The sequence below is a fragment of the Dromiciops gliroides genome, chromosome 1, assembly GCF_019393635.1.
Source record: "Dromiciops gliroides isolate mDroGli1 chromosome 1, mDroGli1.pri, whole genome shotgun sequence".
NCBI classification, from domain to species: Eukaryota; Metazoa; Chordata; class Mammalia; order Microbiotheria; family Microbiotheriidae; genus Dromiciops; species Dromiciops gliroides.
Window position 1 is genome coordinate 310643477 of NC_057861.1, and position 23380 is coordinate 310666856.

The window sequence follows — 23380 nt, forward strand, 5'->3', positions numbered from 1 at the left end:
ATAAATATGGGATGGGGAGATTTTTAGTGGCATTCTTATTCAATATGAATCAATAGTGTGAATGGCAGAAAAAAAAAGTAAATTTATCCAAGGCTATATATGCAGAAAGGGGGAGGAAATACATTCTGCTATACTTTGTACTGGCCATTCAACAAATTGAGTAATGTGTTCAATTCTTGGCACTATATGTTTGGAAAGACATAAACAAAGTTGAACCTGGGAAGAAGAGGCCCATAGGATGACAAAAGTACTGGAGAATATATCATATGATGGCAGAAGGAACTGGATATTTTTAGCTCTGAGAAAAACAAATATTATAATTATCTTCAAATATTTGAAATGCTATAAGGAAAGAGGGAGGGATTTAGGAGTGTTCTTCTTGGACCCATAAAAAAGAACCAAAAACAAATATTAGAATTTGTAGAGACAGATTTCATGTTGGGGTAAAGAAATACTTTTCAAATATTAGAATCATTTCAAAAAGGAAAGTATTGACATAGGAGGTAGTAGTCCCTCTTCAATAAAGGTTTTCCAGTGGATGCTGGTTAACTTCTGAATGGAGATATTGTAGAAAGGATTATTGGTCAAGTATAATTATGACTAGGCAACCTCTGAAGACCCTTCTAGTTCTTGGATTTTGTGACAGCATTAGTAGATTTGTTGATCATAGGAATCTCTTAGAAAGAGCACATTTGGCTGTCAGTAAAGCATTTGACAAAATGCCTCATGCTATCCTCATGGACAGAATGGGGAAAAGTGTGAAATATATCACAGAACACACAGGTGGATTTGAAACTGGACTTAAAGAAAGCAATGTCAACCCAGAGGGAGATTTCTAGTTAGGGTTATAGGGAATTGTCCTTGTGTCTATTCTGGTTAACTTTTAATTGGTGATTTGGCTGAAGACATATGACATGCTTATCAAGTGCATGAATGACGTGAAGTGAGAATGATAGTCAGCATTCAAAAATAGCCTGGAAGGCTAGAATGATGGGTTAAACTCAGTTAGAAATATATAATAAGGGCAAATTTAAAATCCTCCATTTGAATGAAAAGAATAAACTGTAAAATATGACTAGCGAATAGTTCATGTGGAAAAGAACTGGGCAAACTGAAAATGGGCAGTCAAAAAAACTGTCTCTGTGATCTTAGGCTGCATAAAGAGACACTGCATGCCCAGAATGAAGGAGACAGTGACGGTTCTTTGCTCATTTTCTACAAAGCTTTTCAAAATGAGTCCATTTTGTTTAAGTAGACATATGCAATTCCCTATCATTTTTTTTTAAGTCTGAAGGGCAATGTGATAAATATTTCTTTGCATGCTGAGTTGGACCCACATGCATACTCATATTTCAAAATGCTCATTCCTCTCTGGAGTCTACTTGGGGAGCAGGGCAAATGCATTATGACAATTCCTGGGATCTCACTGTTATACCTAATTGGAAAATGAGCCCCCTTCCCAAAGCACAAAATATAGATGACTTATAATTAAAGGGCAAGGGTTTGTGAATTGCATTAGTGATTTGCTTGTAATAGCTTGAGCTAAAGCTAAATTGTATAAATCCTATCATTTATCTGCTGGGATAGTACAATAGCAAAAGAGTTACTTCTGCCCTCTGCCTCCCATCTATTTCTGTCCTACCCATCTGCTTTAATCAACTAAAGAACTTATAATAATTTGGTATTCCCCAAAAAGGTTTACTCTTAGTCTTCAGGTGCTTTGTTCAGTCACTCATTCTACACTGTGAACACCTTGAATCTCCATTAGATGATGGGAGGGAGGAAGTCAAGAGCTTTTCTAAAATCCAACTCACAGTCATCAGATGCTATCAATCTGCTTTATCTTCACAGCTTTCTCTTGTGTGTTAATGTTGTATATCAGGTCAAGCTTAATTACTATTGTCTTTCTCAGCAGGGGGATTAAACACATTGAAATAAAATGATGAAATGCTTCATGGGAAACTTTCTCTTTGAAAGATTAAAAAAAGACCCATTATATATGAGTTCCTTCAATTACTATCATTCTCATGATCTGAGGTCTGGAGAAAACATTTGATTAGCTTGCCTATTAATGTCAATTACAGCTACAGTTGCTTTTCAACCAGCAACTTGAAAGGCCACTTTAAAATTTTAGCAGGGTCAGCTTCATCTGTCAAAGTAGATTTTTTAACTTGATTAAAAAAATCTCCCTTAGGAATTCCTTTTGAATAGAATATAATTTCCTCTTGGCTTGGTTTACATTTTTGTTAAATCTAAGGAACATTTAATAACTGTTTCTTCATGGTTAGAAGCCAATAAGGAATTTGTTTTTTTCTCAATTATTTATCCTGGTGCCTTCTTTAATCTTCTGCCACTTATACCCCCAATATGGGCTTCTCTACACCAAGGTTCATAGTTGATGACAGACTCTAAAAACCACTGTAGAGATTTTGGCAGTAATGTCTTGTCAATATCAGCTCGCCCCAAAGCATTCAAAGGGGGTAAGAGTACTTGAAATTTTCATTTGCTCTCATTTAAGAAATAGCACAGGGGCAGCTAGGTGGTGCAGTGGATAGAGCACTGGCCCTGGATTCAGGAGGACCTGAGTTCAAATTCGGCCTCAGACACTTACCACTTACTAGCTGTGTGACCCTGGGCAAGTCACTTAACCCCAATTGCGAAAGAAAGAAAGAAAGAAAGAAAGAAAGAAAGAAAGAAAGAAAGAAAGAAAGAAAGAAAGAAAGAAAGAAAGAAAGAAAGAAAGAAAGAAAGAAAGAAAGAAAGAAAGAAAGAAAGAAAGAAAGAAAGAAAGAAAGAAAGAAAGAAAGAAAGAAAGAAAGAAAGAAAGAAAGAAAGAAAGAAAGAAAGAAAGAAAGAAAGAAAGAAAGAAAGAAAGAAAGAAAGAAAGAAAGAAAGAAAGAAAGAAAGAAAGAAAGAAGAAAAAGAAAGAAATAGCCCAGTCTGGTGAGAACACTGATTCTATAGTTTGAAACCTACGTGCAAATATTTTGCTTTGGTGCTTAGGCAATCTCTCTTGGCCTCAGTGTTTCTATCAGTAAAATGAGGATATTTAATGACAGGATTTCTGAGATCCCTTCCAGATGTCAATCTATGATCTTGTGAATTTATATTCTTTGAATCACCTTGTCATAGGATAGAAAATATTTCATTTGTGACTTTCTAACTCTTTCAAACCACAATTCTTCCTTTTCTTTTAGGATTCATTCTTTGAATCAAAGCTGGAAGGGACAGACTTTAATTTAGTTGAACATCTTCACTTTACAGATGAGGAAACTGAGACTCAGAGATTTTAAATAAACTTTCTAATAGGTAGTGACCACGAGAAATAGGATTTTGATCTCTCAACTGACTCTAGATCCAAAGTTCTTTCTCTCACCCACAATGATATTGGGCTTAATATTCATAGTGAATATGAATCCATTGACTTTTCCATAGCATGGAGGTCAGGGTTTGAGAAAAGGGAGGGGAGAGTCAATGGTAGGGCTTCTGATGATTTGGGGGGTAGGGTGGGTGTGGAAGAAGTTATAGACAAATACACACTTACAACATGTACATTTAGTTCAAAGTTCCAGAGAAATCAAGTAAGGTCTCTAGTATATTGAATGAACCCCCTGTGGCAAACTTAAGGGCAGACATGGACAAGAGGCACACAAGATGGGCAGACACGGATGAGATGGGATATGTATCATGGGATAAGACATCAACATTGATGAGATCATGGATCCATCCTTCAGATGCATGCATTCCTTTCTTATTTTCTTGGATCTCCACAAACTCCTTGAGCAAACTCTTTATGGCCTGGGACCTTGGGACCCATTGACAAGACACTCCTAAGAGGTATGGTTTTTGGGTTTTTTTGTTTGTTTGTTTGTTTGTTTTTTGGAGTGGGTAAAGGCATAGAGGGCAAATCTTTAGGATTGCTATATATGCTATATTTGAGCAGGAGTTTGGCAGTACAAAGAAAAGCTTACTCACATCCACTCCCTTGCTTTATGCTTTCCTATGTTTGAAGGTAAGACTGTTTCTTAGTGCAATCAACTGTATTAAATCAGCAGGCTGGGCAGCTAGGTGGCGCAGTGGATAGAGGAGTGTCCCTGAAGTTGGGAGGACCTGAGTTCAAATTTGACCTCAGATATTTACTGGCTATATGACTCTGGGCAAGTCACTTAACCCCAATTGCCTTAAATATCCAGGGACATTTCCATTATTTCTGAGATGTGTGTGTGTGTGTGTGTGTGTGTGTGTGTGTGTGTGTGTGTGTATTTTATATTCTATATATACTCTCTATACAAATATATAGAGATATATCTCTATCATCTCTCTATGTATCTATGTATCTATCTCTCTTGCTACTGTACTCAGATGACTCTAGGGGAAAGAGTGAGGTTGATGACTTTGCATAGCCCTCCCTCACTTAAATCCAATTCACTACAAGTCATGATATCACCCCAATATAATGGTCCTCTTAGAAAATGAAAAATAAGGGGCAGCTAGGTGGTGCAGTGGATAGAGCACTAGCCCTGGATTCAGGAGGACCTGAGTTCAAATGCGGCCTCAGACACTTTACACTTACTAGCTGTGTGACTCTGGGCATGTCGCTTAACCCTCATTGCCCCGCCCCCCCCCCCAAAAGAATCTATTAAAAAAAAAACAAAAAGAGAATGAAAAACAAACAACAGCAACAATTAAATCAACAGGAAACGTAATTATAATGTCCAAACTGGCAAGCTTGTCCCAGGAGAAGAAATGAGAAAATATACTTTAATTCCTTCTTTGAGGTGATAGATTAGGGATTTGCAACATTAGATACATTGTCAGACCTGGTTAATGTGTTGGTTAGGTTTGCTACACTGCTTTTTCCCCCTTCTTTTTAATTTTAATTTTTTGTACCTTACAAGGTAAGAGTGGGGATAGGAGGACATATTTAGAAATGAAGGTGATAAAAAATAAGAGATTTCTGCAGCAAAATTTCACATCCAGAATTTTAATAGCTTCTGTTTGTATATGACCTTAGGCAATTTATCTTCAAATCAGTGATTTCATTTGATTTTCATCTCATCACAGAGAGCTAGGTAGGTCAGGTATTGTTCTCCCCATTTTATAGATGAAGAAATTGGAATGCAGAGAGATTGTGACTTCAATTATTCATTGTCATGGGTTTTTTTTGGCAATGAGATGATACAGTAGTACCTTGTGAGGTAGGTACTACAGGTACTGTTAATCCCATTTTAAAGTTGGGGAAATTGAGCTTCAAAGATGTTGAGAGGTTTGTCCATGATTACACAACTGTCATGTTAGGTGTGGGATTCAAGTCCAGTTCTTGACTGACTAAATTCTGTGCTATTTCCCCTATATCCTATGAATAGTCAGTTTACTTATTGGAGAGGTTACTTTCAGGACTACTAAGGCCTTCCTTAGGATAAGGTCAAGAAGAGACAGAGGTGAGTGGCACACAAATATGCCATAGTATTTCTCACTCACTGTCTTCGGGGACTTCACTCACTTCACTATGCTTCAGTAAAACTGGGCATAAGTGTACACACACACATCTACACATATTCATATGTATACACATTTATATGTATATATGAATGTACATGTGTGTGTATATATTCAGCATAGTACCTGGCATGTATAGTAATTGGTGGGTTTTTTTGTGTGTGTTTTGTTTTGGTTTGTTTTTTTGGTAGGGAAATGAGGGTTAAGTGACTTGCCTGTGGTCACATAGCTATTAAGTGTCAAATGTCTAAGACTGGATTTGAACTCAGGTCCTTCTGAATCCAGGGCTGGTCTTCATTCACTGAGCCAGCTAGCTGCCCCTAATTGGTGTTTAATAAATGCTTGTTAATTGAATGATTGATAACAGCCTAGTGTAATATATTTAGTCTAAAAGCTTGTAGCTTATAAGAACATTAATGTTAAATTTGTGGGTTTTTTAAACAAAATAGCATAATAGAAAAAATGAAATATAGCTTACTTATTATAAAGACTTGGTTTGAGGTAAAGATACCCTTCTAAGATACTCTGACTTTAAGCTAAACGTCCATCCATGTTCATTTTATTTTATGAAACCCAATGTTGAAAAAGTCTTTGTATACTTCCTTTCTCCAATGTACCCCACTGCTACTTGATGTTTATGAATTTGTATCAGATAACGAATCACAATTGAGTTTCACTTATCAGTTTGACAACCTTTATAAAGTATCCCTATCAATGGGATTTTTGGGGTAGACACACTTGCCAAACCTATTAGTCTTCACTGCAAATTCATTTTTTTAGTCTACCTTCTGTTAACTCTTGTAGCCCCCCCAATTGCCTCATTCTTTAATATTTCCAGTTTTCCCATAAGGCATTTATGTCTAGAGTTCTTGGCACAGAAAGTCTAGGATGAATTTTTAAAAGATTTAGGGATTAACCAATTAATTATTAAAACTAATCCAATGGAATCTCATTTGCATACTTACCATTAAGTGTGCTTCTATCTATCAAATTTGTGTCAACTGGCCAGTAACCTCCATCTCCATGACGACCTGTTAAGTGAGAAAGGGTGTCAGAAAGCCAAAGGCAAAGAAAAAATAAAATCTTGAACAAGACCATTCTGGCCACCTCAGAGAGAGCATGACAAATTCAACCATTAGACGGTGCTAGAAAAGGTTATTCTCTCTCTGTATGAGTGTGTGTGTGTGTGTGTGGAAAACTGTCATAAAATAGACTATTTCTAAGGATGCTGAATTTCCGTTATTTGAGGAGCTTGACTTTTTTTTTTTTTCGGTTTTGCTTGTTAAAGCGTCACCAAAGGTAGGGTTGCTATAGTAGTCAGAATGTCTCTGTTCTGAACCTGCTAGGACTGACTGAATACCAGGGTCACACCTCATGGGGCAGGTGAAATGGCAATCATCTTCCTACCACCAACAGCTCTAGTTCATTGCTGCCTTCCATTTGACATTTCTTTGAGTGCAAGTAAATTGTCATTATTATTCAGCAAAGTGACAGCACATTTCTAGTAGCTGGATTTAAAGAAGGCTCCTTTTTATGTGCCACACAGGGTGAGTAAAATTCTGTCCTGTATTTGGAGCAAGGGAAAAAAATGAAGCCTATACCTGGCATGTTTGCATCATTTCTAAGAGTTCACCAGGAAGGAAAGAAGATTTGAACTGCTTTAATCAGTGTCTTGTGATAGGTATTTTTTTCATTAGTGGCTGAACCGGTCTTGTGTAAAAGTGAGTGGAGCAGCTGTTTAACCACCTTCCACATGGAATGAGTGAGTCTTTGCTCTGAGTAATGTCTATGTAATTGCCTCCCTCATTGGTGCTTTTGTAGCACAACTGCCATTGATTATAATCCCAGAGGATCAAATATTGAGTCCCCAAATAATCTACTGGTAACAGGATTACGGAAGGATGTGAGGAATGATTAAGATTTGAATTATTTTATACATTCTTATGTATATACATACCCACACAACCACATACACATACACACAGAGAGCAAACAGATGATTTTCTGTTAATACAACATCTACAGAAGGTAGATATGTCTTGCAAATATTCCAGCTAACAACAGTGGTAACCACAAAGCTCATAAGATACTTTATAGTATCTCATTTGAACTTTACAACAATGCTGTGACAGAGGGCTAGGTTTGGAGTCTGGAAGACCAGGCCATATTACAATAGGCAAGTCATTTAACCTCTATAGGCCTCAATTTCCTCATTCATAAAATGGGAATAATTATACCCACCTCACAGGGTTATTGTGAGGATCAAATGAGATATTGTACATGAAGTTTCTCCTATACTATAATAGTAAATAAATGTCAGTTACTAATATTATTATTAACATAAATATTATTCCTATTTTTAGATGAGGAAACTGAGGCTAAAAGATATTTAATGACTTGGCCATAGTCTCATAGCTTGTAAATGACTAAAGTGGGATACAAGGTCAAATTCTATTCCACTACAAATACAAAGCTCTATCCACATTGCTTCCTATTAACCACAGAGAGTATTAGGAGCATACAGAGACATCATTATTTTAACATTTGAAAAATTTGTACTTGGTCCCAGCTTGATTTTTAATTTCAGCTTAATTTCTTTCATGTTCTACATCCTGCAGAGAGAAAAAATCCTCAATAAAGATTTAAAGTTGAAGAAAAATGAAAAATTTTGTTATATCTTTATTAACTGTTAAATGACTTAGCTGGTTTAATCATTTAACTTGTTAGTGATCTAGGTGACTTTCTGTAATTATGGCAGAGATAGACTTACATTGAGTGATTCAATTTTGTCATCTAAAAGTTTCATCAATCAATGAAATAATTTTGTATGAACCCTATATTTACTTATCTGTGTACATGTTGTATCCCCTGCCCTTTAATGGGTGCAAGGTCTTTGATGACATCGGTGGTTCCATTTCTGTCTTGATGGCCACTTTATTTTACTGACACTTTACAATAAGTTTCCCCTTCAGGAGATATGTAAGGAGTCACACACAACCCCTATGTTTTGTCTTTCTTTAGAAGAAAGGTGCATTGATCTTAAACTAGGCCAGGCAGAGAATCCAACTTGTGGTAGATCTCCAAGGCCAACAAAAGACAATCAGATTATGAAGTCTCTGTGCCCTCACATGAACCAAAAGAGCTTTATTCTAAGGCCTGTGGTCAACCAATTTTATCTATCACCTGACTGTTTTGGTTTTTTTCTTTGTGTGTGTGTGTGTGTATGTGTGTGTTAAAAGGATTTGTTAGAAATGGCTTGTATTGAGGGCAGCTAGGTGGCATAGTGGATAAAACACTGGCCTTGGATTCAGGAGGACCTGAGTTCAAATCTGGTCTCAGACAGTTGACACTTACTAGCTGTGTGACCCTGGGCAAGTCACTTAACCCTTATTGCCCTGAAGAAGAAGAAAAAAGAAATGGCTTGTATTAAGAGGCCCATTTACCCTTAAAGAAATCTTTTTCTGTCAAAAGGTAGCTTTCCCTGCTTTGACTTGTATGTAACATTGACTTATATCCTAAATTAAAAATAGATGTTTTCCTTTCCATGACAATTAACACTAAATGAATGTTCTTTGTGTTGAATTGAATGAAAATGTCCATTTCTCTCTGAGATTAAAAAAAAAAAACAGAAAAAATTAGCTGAAGCCATGGGATATTATCAGATGACCAATGGTCAGAAATTAAAAGAATTTTTAAAGAATTTAGAAGAGGTTTATGAAAAGCATGAACTTTAAGAAATTTGCTTCAATGATTCTAAAAGAAAGATAAAGGCAGCTATGGGAAGAATCACTTTAAAAGTCCTCAAGCTTTTCTAACACTTTTCAATTCACTGCCCTATATATATTGAGCTATTTTTCTATGTAAATTTTTGGATATAATTTTTCTATGTAAAAAACGGATAGACAATCAATTGTAAGAATAGAAGAACCACATATATTACAAAGTATATTTGACCACTTTCCAACCACTCTAGGAAACACATTGGAACTATGACCAAAGGGCTATAAAACTGCAGATACTCTTTGACCCAGCATTATTGTTAATCAGTCTACCCTCCAAGGAGATCAAAGAGAAAGGAAAAAGACTCATATGTGCAAAAATATTTATAGCAGCCATTTTTGTTGTGGAAAAAAAAGCTGGGAACTGAGGAAATGTCCATCAATTGGGGGATGGTTGAAAATGTTTTTGTATATGAATGTGATGTGATACTATTGTGCTATAAAAAAAAAAGATGATGAAAAGGGGATGGTTTCAGAAAAATATGGGAAGACATATAAATTGATTCAAAGTGAATTGAGCAGATACAGGAGAAAATTTATATAGTAATGCTATTTTAAAGATAATCAGTTTTGAAAAACTTAATAACTGATTGATACAATAATCTATGACAATTCAAAGGACTCATGATGAAAAATGCTATCTATCTCTGGATAGAGAACTGATGGTCTCAGAGTACATTGAAGCATATCTACCTTCCTTCCTTCCTTTCTTCCTCTCTGTTTCTCTGTTATTCTCTCTGTCTCTCTCTCCTTCCTTCCTTCCTTCTTTCCTTTTATCCTTCCAATATTGCTAAGGTAGAAATATATTTTGCATGACTTCATATGTATAATGGCTATTATATTTCTTGTTTTATCAATGAGTGGAGGGAAGGGAAAGAATTGGAACTGAAAAAAAATGTAAAAGAGTATTATGGAAGAACATTTATTTTCCAAGCAATAATAAATATGTAAAATATTTTGTTGCTGCTTCAATGTAAATGAAAGTGATGATGATCTAGAGTCTGAAGAGGAAAGGTTGCTATTGGAATTAATGGTTAGTGCATAAAACTATTAACTTTAGTCTGATTACAAGCCATAAATTCCTGGTGCCAGGGGCAGCTGGGTAGGGCAATGGATAAAGAACTGGCCCTGGATTCAGGAGAACCTGAATTCAAATCCAGCCTCAGACACTTGACACTTACTAGTTGTGTGACCCTGGACAAGTCACTTAACCCTCATTGCCCCGAATAAAACAAAACAAAACAAACAACAAAAGAAACCCAAACAACATTAATAACAACAGTAACAACAAAGCATAAATGCCTGGCACCTTTTTAGCCAGCTATGCTGATTCTATGACCACTACGATGGGGAAAGAAATGGATCAGTGCTTGAAAACAGTAAGTAAAAGTGGAGGACAAGTTCACAATTATGGAAATGAGAGTAAAATATCTCTGGAAATAGCCATAGAAAAGGACTCTGGAGTTTGGCTTTTAGTTGAAAGAAAGTGAAAGTGGTTGAACTTTGCATTTTGGTAGATTTTAGTTGTCTCAATTTATCCATTTTTTGTTCCAAACTACATATTAATAACAGTAACATACATACACAGTAATTCTCAAAGTATTCTGAAAATTATAGGAAAATAATCAATAAAATGAACTGGAGATATAAATCAGTTGCTTAACCTTCCCAGCTTATCCTACCTTTTAAATTTGTCATTTTAAAAAACCTTCTATTAAACTCATTGTTTCAGTTTTCAAGTTTGCTTTGGGATCTGGTGGTATCTGTTCACTCATTCAGTCAATCCACTCACTGCTTTATCAAACATTGATATTAGAGATTGTATCTAAAGGAGGAGAGAGAGTTTGATGGGATGGAGTGGAGTAGAGTAAGAAGAAGATTCAAAGCCAAGAGGACCTTAATTCAAGTCCTGCTGCTGAAACATGCTGGCTGTATGACCCTGGATAAAACATTTAACCTCTAAAAGTTTTAGGTAAATTTCTAAGACTTTAGATTATAGAGGATGTTCAAACCTGCACTGATAAGGGGATTTCATGAAATCACCAGTTTAACTCCCTTTCCCCATGTGTAGAGTAATATATCACTTTAAGAGATACAAAGATAAATAAGACAGGATCTTTGCACTCATAGAACTTATTCCTGCATATATATGCATACTGTGTATAAAAGATAATTTGTTGTTACTATGGGGACAAAATGGTTTGTATATTCTAATTAAAACTAAAATACTAGATTTTAAAAATTTGCTTTCAATATTTCTTTTCCAAATATGCCAATTTCCCATGAAGACTTTTCATGAAAACCATGAAAACAATTCAATTAATAGCAATGTCATTGAAAGACAAGATTCATGCAACTAATACGATGAAATACAATTTTCTGTGGCTTGGGATGAGGAGAGCTGGATAACTCAAAGGATTAAATGGAAATTATTTTTGTCTCCCTTTTCTAGGTTTCCTATATCAGAAATGTTATGGTGGTATCTCAACACTGGATATGAGTATACTATGTAATTGTATCATAAAGGTGTAAAAAGTATATTGCTTTATAGACATAGCTTCCTTATGAACAAAAACGTGGGAGAATTCTTATAGCCTTAGTAGCTAACACAACATAAAGTGGCTATCTAGATAATTGAAGCAAAACCTATTTCTGCCAGAGAATCCAGAGAATTGATTCTCCACTAAGCTTTGAGACATGGAGTGCCTATTATTAGACCCAAAGCAATAACTGACCTGTTCAGGAAGAGTAAAGGCATGAAAAGTATTGGCAAAGTGGAGACAGAATAGGACTACAGCAAGTTAAGGAAGGAATAAATATGCCTACTTCAAGGTATGGACAATCGATCAGGATCAGTTTCTGTTTCTTTAAGAAAACTTAACTGGTACATCAGATAACTAGCAGTGGCTAAACTTCTTTTTTTTTTTTTTTTAACTTGTGACTTCATCAAGGGAAGAGACCACTTTAAGAAAAAAAAAAAGTAACTTTCACATCAAGTCAGGGAATGCATTTTCCAAACTTGAACACGTACTGTATGTGCCAACTGACATTCAATTCTGAGGACTGGCAAAAAGTAACATGCTCTGAAAATATAAGTTATTTTAATCCTCTAACTCATGCTGATTAAATGAACTTAAGAAACATTAAATAAATACTATGTGCTGAGGAGTATACTAGGTACATAGGTTACAAAAATAAAGTAGTACCAGCCCAGGAGTGTATATGCCACTAGAGCTATATTGCATGTTTTCAGGCAAATAAATGTAAATTACTTGGAGAAGAGTGAAAGCATTGATGAGTAGGAGGATAAAGGAAGGCTTCATTGAAAACATGGCACCTGAGGTAAGTACTGAAGGAAAACAAGAATTCTGAGAGGCCTAGATGGAGAAGGAGAGAGGGAAAAAGGGAAAGAGAGACAGAACATCCCAGAAATGGGCAATACTCAGAGGTGGAGGCTGAGATATTGAGTTCAGGGAATTCTATTTGAGCTGAAACAGAAAGTGTTTGAAAGAGAGTTGTTAAAGATAAGGAATTTGCAAAAAACAAACAATTTTATACTGGGTGAACAAAGGGTTTCTCTGGTTTCTGGCTTAGAAGGGACTGGTATCTGAGCCTAGGCATCATGATTACATGCCAAACCTATGCATATAAGCAGTGAGCTGAATCTGGCCAGGTGAACTCCCTTCTCAGTAACTGCTTAGAGACCTCTGTGACTCTCTAGGTTACCTAAATCCATAGTGTTGTGGTGATGTATCAACAATGGATGTGAGTATACTACCTAATAGTATCATCAAACTGTAAAAGATGCATCATACATATCTCTTCTTTATGAACAAAAATTTAGGAGAATTTCTATAGTTTTAGTAGCTAACATAACATAAAGCAACTATCCAGATAACTGAGGAAAAACCAATTTCTGCCAGAAAATGTAAAGAATTAATTATTCACTAAGCTTTGAGACAGGGAGTAGCTGTTATTAGATTCAAAGCAATAATTGATTCACTTAGGAAGAATAAAGGAGTGGTCTGAATAAGAGGGACAATCCTAATTAAGTTCCATGAATCCATGATGGATTCCATCTGGATCCAGCCAGGAAAGCTGGAAGGTTTCCCTAAAGGAAGGATATTTTTCAGGATCTTCACCAGATTTACCCCCTAACCACCCCTCCCCCCCCCCACATTTGGTTCTTGAATTCCTATTGCTTCCTTGATTAGAATCTAAGCTGTCCCCAGACTTCTGAGGTCATCTAAAATCAATCTGGAAAAGTAGGTTTGTACCAGATAGTAGCTGAAGAATTTGTGTAGGAAGCCATAGAAAGTTTTTCTGGAGTGGAGTGAGATGGACATAAATGTGCCTTAGAACAATTATTTTGTCAGACATACGAAAGATGAACTAGACGTTACATGGCCGACAATAGAAAAAGAGAAACAAATTAGGATACTATTAAAATAATTAGGCAAGAAATGAAGAGGTCCTGACTTAGAATCATGGGGAAGAAACAAAGGTAAAGAATCAAAAGAGGAGATGTAAAATCAACATAACTGGTTCAGTATAGGAGATGTGCAAGACAGAAGATTCTGTTTCTCAGATTATGAACACTCTCAGACTGTGGACCAGGATTATTGTGAAGATAGTAGTGCCCTCAACAGGAAAAAACAAAAAGATATCTGTTGGATTTTGTTGGGGAGAGAATGATTTTTACTTAGAATTTTTTAAGTATGAGATGCAAGTGGGACATTCAAGGGGACATGACTTGAATGTTGATTGATGATGTAGGACCAGAGTTCAGGAGAGATATTAGGGTTGGATGTACAGATTTGGAAGTCATCATCATAGAGGTGATAACTGAATCCATGACAACCAATGAGATGAACAAGAGATTTAGTTTAAGGAAAAGAAAAGCATCCAGGACAGAGCTCTGAGAAACATTCATGCTAGTGGAATAAAAAAGAGCTGACAAGTGATCAAAGGCCACTGAAAAGGAGCTGTCAAACAGGCAGGAAGACCCCTAGGAGAGAGCAGTGTCAAGGAAGACAGGGCTGGAGAGAATATGCAGAAGGGGATGTTTGTCAGCTTCAAAAACTCCAGAAGTGTCAAGGAGGGTAAAGACAGAGGAAAAGGCCACTGGATTTAGCAATTAAGAGATTGTTGGTAAATTTATAATTTCCATTGATTAATAGGGTAGGAAGCCAGATTGCAAGTGTTGAGAGGGGAGTGGGTACTGAGCAAATGGATTTTAGCACAGACTATCTTTTCCAGTAGTTTATCAGTGAAAGGAAGGAATGATCTAATTCAATATTAGCTTGGGGTGGAAAGAATGAAGCTTGTGAAGGCTTGAACATGTTTGCAAGCTGTTAAGGAAGGAGCCTGCCTATAAGGGGAGATTGAAGATGCAAGATAAATAATTAATGAAATGATCTCCAAGAGTGGATAGGAGGGCTCAGAATCGATTGCCAAAAGTAGAAATTTTGAGAAACCTGGAGCGTCTTGCGTGGGCTGATGATGAGTGAGATGAGCAGCACCAGAAGAACATTGTGCACAGTATCACCAACATTGTGCGTTGATCTACTGTGATGGACTATATTCTTCTCATCAATGCAATGGTACAGAAGAGTTCCAGGGGACTCATGATAGAAGAGCATCTCCAAATCCAGGAAAAAAAAAAAAAAGAACTGTGGAGTATAGATGCTGAATGAACCATACTATTTCTTTTGTTTTTGGCGCTGTTGTTTTTCTATTTTGAGGTTTTTCATTTTTCTCTTATAACATGACTAATGCAGAAATATGTTTAATGTTATTTTATATATATATATATATATAAACCTATCTCAGATTACCTGCTGTGTAGGGGAGGGGGGAGGAAGGGGAGGGAGGGAGAAAAATCTGAAATTGGAAAGCTTGTACAAACAAAAGTTGAGAACTATCTTTACATGTAACAGAAAAAAAAATACTTTATTAAAAAAAAAAGGAAAAATTTTGGCCATAGACTGGGAGAAAGTTCTTTTCCTCCTAAGAGACTAAAGGCAGAGAAGATGCATGAAGGTGGAGAAGATATTTGAGATGTGGATTAGAGATGATGATTTTCTCCAAAAATTATAGAATAAGATTATCTGCCAAAAAAGAGCAAGTGGATTAATGTGGGGATCTCAAAGGGAGAGGTTTGGAAGAGCCATGATGAGAAATATGAGAGAGAATCAATTAGGGGGAAATAATTTCCACATAATAATGAGGGCCTATTTTAAATAAGATAAAATGAATTCATAAAAATAACAGTCAGCCTGGTTATATGAGAATTCAGCTGAAGATGGGTGAGAACTCGTCAAATAGGAGGCCAAGGGATTCAAGAATGTAGTTGAATTTTTTAACTATCAATTTAAGACTGTGAAATGGGGTGGGGGGGGAGGTAGGCTGAGATTACAGGAAGGAATGGAAGGCTTAGAGGTCAGAGTGGGGATGCAGATAGGTTTAGAAGGTGTGAAGTAAAAGAAGAAAAGGAAAGACAGGATATTATGATCAGGGAGGGGAACTCAGAATTCAAACCTCCTTGGGCTTTTATATAGAAACTGCAACTGTATACAAGGTTATAATAACTTGGAATGGTGGAGATATAATTATTCATTCATTTAGACAAATTTTATAAAGAGGCCAGACCACATATTTCCTTTTTCCCAGTTGCTATGGGATTTTTCTAAAAAAAGAGGATGTATAAAGTATAGCTCTGAATCTTCAAGGAGTTTGCCACATACCTGTAAGATAAAACCTAAGTGCATAAAAGAACTAGAGAACAACTACAAAGTGATATATGAAAAAGAACCTGTCAACATTTCACATTTATGTAAAATTTTGATAGAGACAGAGGGTATAATGGATAGATTATGGGTACAAAGATGTGGTACCAGATCCTTCTTCTGACATTTACTAGTATGACTATGGACAAGGTGCAACCACTATGTTTCTTAAATAATGATCTAGGACTTATTTACTAAGCATAGACCACAGACTCCACCTGTATTCTGCCATACAGTACAAAACACTTTCCTCACAACAAGTGTGGGATGTATCAGGTGGGAATATTATTATGCCCATTTGCAGATGAGCCTACCAAGACTCAGGTTAAGTGATTTTTCTGGATCAGAAATCTAGTTAAGTGACAGAGCCAAGACACAACCACAGGACCTACTTTCCAATTTAGTTCAAAATGCATTTATTAAGCACCAACCATGTGCCAGACATTGTGATAAGTTTTGGAGGTAGGAAGACAAAAATATTCTTCCCATCATCAAGGAATTTGCATTCTATAAACACAATAAACCAGATAAGTAAATAAAAACATAGGTAAAAATATGTACAAATTAATTTGAGTTTGGGAGGGGCACTCACAACTCAGGGAATTCAGAAAGTTTTCTTGTAAGAGGAAGCACTTGAGTCTTGAAGGGAGCTGGGTTCTGAGGAGTGGTGTTGAAGAAGGAAAGTAATTAAAGCAGGAGAGTATACCCTAAGTAAAGATGTAGAGATAAGGAACAGCAATTACATGACTTTCAGAGAGAATGTAGAGTATGCAAGTGAGAAATATAATTCACCCGAAAAAATGAGTTGGAGTCATATTGTGAATAGGTTTAATTGTTCCAAAAGGAGGTTATATTTTATCTTAGGGCCAGTAGGGAACCTCTGAGACTTTTTGGGTAGTGAAGTGACAAGATCTGACTTGTAATGATTGGAATGACGCCACCTATTGGAGACTTGCTATAGGAAAGTTCTGCCATGAAGTGAAGGTCTTTGAGGGCAAGACTTTTCTTTGGCCTCAGGAAGTGATGTTTGCTTGTGGGAGGAAGAAGCCGGGAGCCTGGTGCTCTGACTGGAGCTTTTTCCTGAGGACACTGGTGGAGAAGGGAGCTAGAAATGTGCTCTCCCTTTAATAGATAGATGAATGTAGGCCTTTCTCTCTCTGTTTACCAAATTCTTATTCTCCTTAATAAATGCTTAAAAAGCTTATAATTTATTGGTGACCACTCATTAGATTTTAGACAGTCTAGCTAGAATTTTAGCCCTTAACAGACTGGTATCAATTTGGCAGTAATGTGCTGTTGTTGTTTGTCCATTCTCTGAGAGGACCATAACATTGGGGTGATGTCATGACTTGCAGTGAATTGGATTTAAATGAGGGAGAGCTGTGCAAAGTCATCAGCCTCACTCTTTCCTCCAGAGCCATCTGGGTCCAATGGCAAGATATATATCAGGATGACTGGAGAGGACTCCAGATTTTTTAAGGCAATTGGGGTTAAGTGGCTTGCCCAGAGTCACACAGTCAGTAAGTGTCTGTCTGAGGTCAGATTTGAACTCAATTCCTCCCAACTTCAGGGCCAGTGCTCTATCCACTGCACCACCTAGTTGGCCCCTGTGCAGCAACGTGAAGGATGGGTTGAAGAGGTGGAAGGTTGAATACAGGAAGACTAAATAGAAGACTGTTTCAAGGTAAGAGGAGATGAAGAATTGAATTAGGGTGATTTTGACTCAGGAAATAGAAAATAGAATCTACAAAAATTGATAACTCATTAGACAGAAGCGAGATTGACTCCTAGGTTTCAAATCTGGAAAACTGGAAGAATGGTGATGATGATGATGAGAGAGAGATTATTTGGATTAGGAGGAAAGATAATGAGACTTTAGCCAAGACAAAATACCGGGATCTAGTAATATTTTCCCTTGTAGCACTATGATATAGATCCAATATCTGAGCAAAGAGGGGACAGTAGGAAAGGACCAGAAAGAATTAGGTCATAGCCTTCTCAACAGATCATTATGAAAATGCATGGTCCTTTCATGGAAAAGAAGGCACAGGAATTATTGCTCTCATTATTACTATATTAACTAATGAGTTAATCATTTATTTTTAATAAGCTTTTTTAAAAGCAAACAAATTACAAGTCATGCTTGTATCAAATGCTAACTTGAATTCCTTGGGGGAATTGTAGGGCATTTTCCATAAAAAAAAGGAGCTCCCTTTCTTAGGACTAACCAAGAATTAGAGATGTCAGGTCTAGTCCTCCTCCCTATATGCCCCCCCTTTATTTTAAATTTAGTGCATATTCTTTCCTTATTGGTTCAGCAAGCCAATAAAGAAATTGAACCTTCAATTGTCATAGAGAAATCATATCATGATTTTAATTCTTGCTATTGCTTGTCCTTTTCTACATAGGAGGAGAGATGGGGAGGGGGGTAGACAATGGAATACTGGTCTTGGAATCGGGAAGATTTGAGTCCGAATCTTGCCTCAGAAACTTATGACTTGCGTGAACTTGGGCAAGTCACTTAAATTCTATTTCATTTTTCTCATCTGTAAAATGAGAAGGTTAGATTTTGATGGTCTTTAAGGCCCTTTCCAGTTTTAAATCTGTGGTAAAACCATATTTTTGACCAGTTTCTCCAGGCAGGCATTTAGGATAGCTACATCAAAATTGGATCCAAATCAAGCAGAAGCAAACAGCTGGACCACCTAATCTAAATGGCCAATATAATTGTCATTAAAGGCCAATTTTATTGAGAGGAATTAAAGGGCATTCAACCTTCTTAGTCTTACAAAGCATCCTTGTCAGGTTTCAGAAATAATGAGAGTTGGTACAATGATTTTATGTAGACTGAGTACTTGTGGTTAGAGCATATTCCTTTTCAAGCACTGTCAAGCTAGCACTATTAATGAGAATTAATTTCACCTGGAGACAGGTTTGCTATTAAACACTCCCATCAAAGTGAGATAGATTTGTAGCAGGTGATATAACAGTTTAAAAGATATGGGGGGTGGGAATATTGGGGAGAAAGGAAAGTATCAGAGATACCAGCCAGTGACATAGCTGAGTAGGTGTTTAATTTTGGACAACAAATTATCAGAGTGCAAGTGACTATAAAGGGATGTAGTATTGGAATCCAAAGATTCCTTTTAAGCTGTATTGGTATGGCCCTGGGAGATTTGCTTTACCTTTCTCTGAAAATGGGAATAATAAAACTTGTATTACTTATGGCACTGGATAATTGTGAGGATCATATGAAATAGTATGTTTAAAGTGTTTCCTAATGATAAGGTGCTATGTAAGTATGAGTTTAACTTTGATTAACTGTATATATGAGAGGCAAAGCTACAAGAGTCTGCAGTAGCAGCAATGGGAGCTAAGAACCAATTTATGTACAAAGGGACTCATGTTCACTTTATATATTTCTTCATCTTTTCAATCACACGCATTCTTCAGGAGAGCAACAACTTAAGTATTTGCATCACTGATCCCCAAAAGAAGTAGTAGTAGTAGTAGTAGTAGTAGTAGTAGTAGTGGTGGTGGTGGTGGTGGTGGTGGTGGTGGTGGTGGTGGTGGTAGCAACAGCAGTAAATTAATAGCTAGCATTTACAATATACCAGGCACTATGCTACATGCTTCTTCTTCTTCTTCTTCTTCTTCTTCTTCTTCTTCTTCTTCTTCTTCTTCTTCTTCTTCTTCTTCTTCTTCTTCTTCTTCTTCTTCTTCTTCTTCTTCTTCTTCTTCTTCTTCTTCTTCTTCTTCTTCTTCTTCTTCTTCTTCTTCTTCTTCTTCTTCTTCTTCTTCTTCTTCTTCTTCTTCTTCTTCTTCTTCTTCTTCTTCTTCTTCTTCTTCTTCTTCTTCTTCTTCTTCTTCTTCTTCTTCTTCTTCTTCTTCTTCTTCTTCTTCTTCTTCTTCTTCTTCTTCTTCTTCTTCTTCTTCTTCTTCTTCTTCTTCTTCTTCTTCTTCTTCTTCTTCTTCTTCTTCTTCTTCTTCTTCTTCTTCTTCTTCTTCTTCTTCTTCTTCTTCTTCTTCTTCTTCTTCTTCTTCTTCTTCTTCTTCTTCTTCTTCTTCTTCTTCTTCTTCTTCTTCTTCTTCTTCTTCTTCTTCTTCTTCTTCTTCTTCTTCTTCTTCTTCTTCTTCTTCTTCTTCTTCTTCTTCTTCTTCTTCTTCTTCTTCTTCTTCTTCTTCTTCTTCTTCTTCTTCTTCTTCTTCTTCTTCTTCTTATTAATTTGATCCCCACACCAAACCTGGGAGGCACTTTAAAGATGACGAAATTGAGGCAAACAGAGGTTAAGTGACTTACCTAGGGTTACTCAGCTAGTTAGTATCTGCAGCTGTATTTGAACTTAGATCTTCCTGACTCTAGGCCCAGCACTCTATTTACTGTGTCACAGTTAAGAAGTGGAATAGACCTAAAAGCTGATCTACCTTCTTCATAACTTCCCACCCTCACTTATAAGGACTACAAACAAATGTAGCAACAGCTTTGCAGTTAGGACACAAACAACCATCACTAAATGACACCTACAAAAAGTGAGACACAACAGAGGTTGGAATCCTTCAAGGGACACAAGCCCTCTGTTATGGGCTGTACTTACTAAAATATCCTGGAGCCCAGGGTGTGTGTGGGTGGAGGTACTTCACTGGAATCTGGGTCTTTGCCTATGTAGGATTTCCATGCTGATAAGTACTTGAAAGGGAGGCATGGCTATGTTTATAGGCAGAAAGGAAGAAGCCACTCATCAGGGAAAGAATGTAGATAAAGAGAGAAAAGATACCTAATTAGGTATAGATTAGACTACTAGACCTTAGGAGTCTTCCAAATCTGAGCTTCTGCGCGATCTGGTAAAATATTCCAGAGTACTTCAAATCCATTTAAGATTGAAATTTTAATCTCACATATGTGCTACAGGCAACTCAAGCAATGGGATACTTAATCCTGATGAAAGTCTCACTTTGTCAACATATTGACCCTACTCAATGAAGTATACCTTTGCCCTCTTTTAACCACATCTTAATTAATTGGAGGAGAAACTTTGTCTGAGAAATCCTCTAGGGCAGACAAAAAGAATATGAGTATTCCTCTCTTTTCAAGCACCACAGAGAGAGGGATATTGTACTAGTCTGACTTGAACATGCAGATGGATGTCGGCCAGTGAGAGGCTTTAGAATAATTATCCTACTTCATTCTCTGGGATAGCACTTTGCTTCTGAAGCACCCTGGCTGTCTCTGTGGGCTCTGCTACTGCCCAATTAGGACAACTGAAAAGGAAAGGTGAAAAGGGAAATTACTAGGAAAGGCAGGATCTTAATAGACTATATAACCTATCATTCTGTGTTGGCACAGTACTTTAATGATTTAAGCAGACCACTGACTTCCTATTCCTTAAGTAAAAAGGAAAAATGAAAAAGAAAAACCCAATAAGAGAAAGAAATATGGAAACACTTACTTTAGATGCCCCAATGTCTCAGATCATAAATAATGAGGTTGTTCCTCATGCCTGACTTAAATATCTCCTATTTTCGTCAAGCCATTTTTCCTAGTCCTGTCCTGATCAGATTTATATTTGCTACTCACAAGTGACTATAAAAATTTCCCTTTCAATTATCTCTTCATGCTAAGCTAAAGGGAGTATTTCATACCCCTTTCCCCAAATAATATAACTGACCTGATTTTCTGCCCCACCCCCATATTTTTATCAGGTGAAAGAATTCCTGTTTGATGACTTTGTGTGCATTTTGTATTTATTAATGTTATTTATTATTTATTTATATGTTGTTATATAACAATCAAAGGTATAAGATTGGTATGAACAATTCCCAGATACCTCTAATGTAGCTTCAAGCAAAGGCTTAAACTAGAGTCAAACAACTTAGTAAATCAAGTTGGCACAGAGTGAGGTGCTTCAAATCATTAGATGAAATATATTGGGATTGATTGAAAAAAATTAGACCTACTTTTGGACTTACATATATCAGAGAAGGAAATTCAGTAGGAGTATTCAAGCAACTGCTTTGAGAAGTAAGATTTGGGATCTCTTTGAGGAGGTATATCTTTGGCATGTAAACAGAAGACAGGAAAGGGTAGGGTAAACCCATAATCAGTGTCTCAGGCTCCTTTTTCTTTTCAACCTCCTCCACTCTGACTGTGTCAATGGAGGGTCTGGCTTAATAACAGACTAAGCATCCCCCAGGAGATGAGAGAAAACAAACTGTACAACCAAAGAAAGGCAAATTCAGTGACTATGACCTCTGAGGCAGAAAGAAGTTTAGCTTCAGAATTCAACATGGGTGGGCAGCTAGGTGGCGCAGTGGACAAAGCACGGACCCTGGATTCAGGAGTACCTGAGTTCGAATCCAGCCTCAGACACTTGACACATACTAGCTGTGTGACCCTGGGCAAGTCACTTAACCCCCATTGCCCCGCAAAAAAAAAAAAAAAAAAAAGAATTCAACATGGGCCTCAAGCCTTAGGACCTAGCAAAGAACTACTCATATCTCTGGAGAACTTCATGAGTACTAGTAGAAAGGAAACAGTGACTTACCATCCAATCTGGAAGTAGAACTAACTCCTTGGCAATATATGTTCTCTAAGCTTGAATCTGCTTTCACCTTGATTTAACACATATTTATGGAAAACTGTTCCAGACTTTTGGGGAGATGCTTTGTTGTAATTAATCTTAACCATACTGTGTTAGTAAATATCCTTAAAAAGCTAATTACAGGGGCAGCTAGATGGCACAGTGGTAAAGCACCAGCCCTGGATTCAGGAGTACCTGAGTTCAAATCTGGCCTCAGACACTTGACACTAACTAGCTGTGTGACCCTGGGCAAGTCACTTAACCCCCATTGCCCTGCAAAAAACAAAAAACAAAAAACAAACAAAAAAAAGCTAATTACAGGGCAGCTAGGTGGTGCAGTGGATAATGCACTGGCCCTGGATTCAGGAGGACCTGAGTTCAAATCCAGCCTCATTCACTTGATACTTACTAGCTGCATGACCGTGGGCAAGTCATTTAACCCTCATTGCCCTAAAAAACCCCAATTATCAAAAAGCTAATTACACATGACTGGTTAATTTATTGGGAAATACATGATGTTTGGGAGTGAGCAACAGCATTAGAAACCCTAGTCCCTTAAAGTTACTTCTTGAACAAACTCTAAGGGGGGGAGAAGTAGTCAGCCATTCAAGGGACTGACCAATGTAAGTAGGAGTTGGAAAAAGTAGCTCCAGTTCCCTAAGGAGTATGATACAAATCATTTCTTTGGCTTTCTTTCATAAATCAAAGGGGTCCTGGGAGTGTCTGTTTTCTGTAT

General features: G+C 36.9%; 1 protein-coding gene across 1 annotated transcript in view; it reads right to left on the minus strand.

The window, feature by feature from the left end:
• DCC (DCC netrin 1 receptor) overlaps positions 1–23380 on the minus strand; it is a 1450760-nt gene that overhangs the window by 94230 nt on the left and 1333150 nt on the right. Inside the window, exon 22 of the mRNA XM_043979362.1 lies at positions 6465–6530. Coding sequence (XP_043835297.1) covers positions 6465–6530 — 66 coding nt within the window. The remainder of the gene's footprint in view (positions 1–6464; positions 6531–23380) is intronic.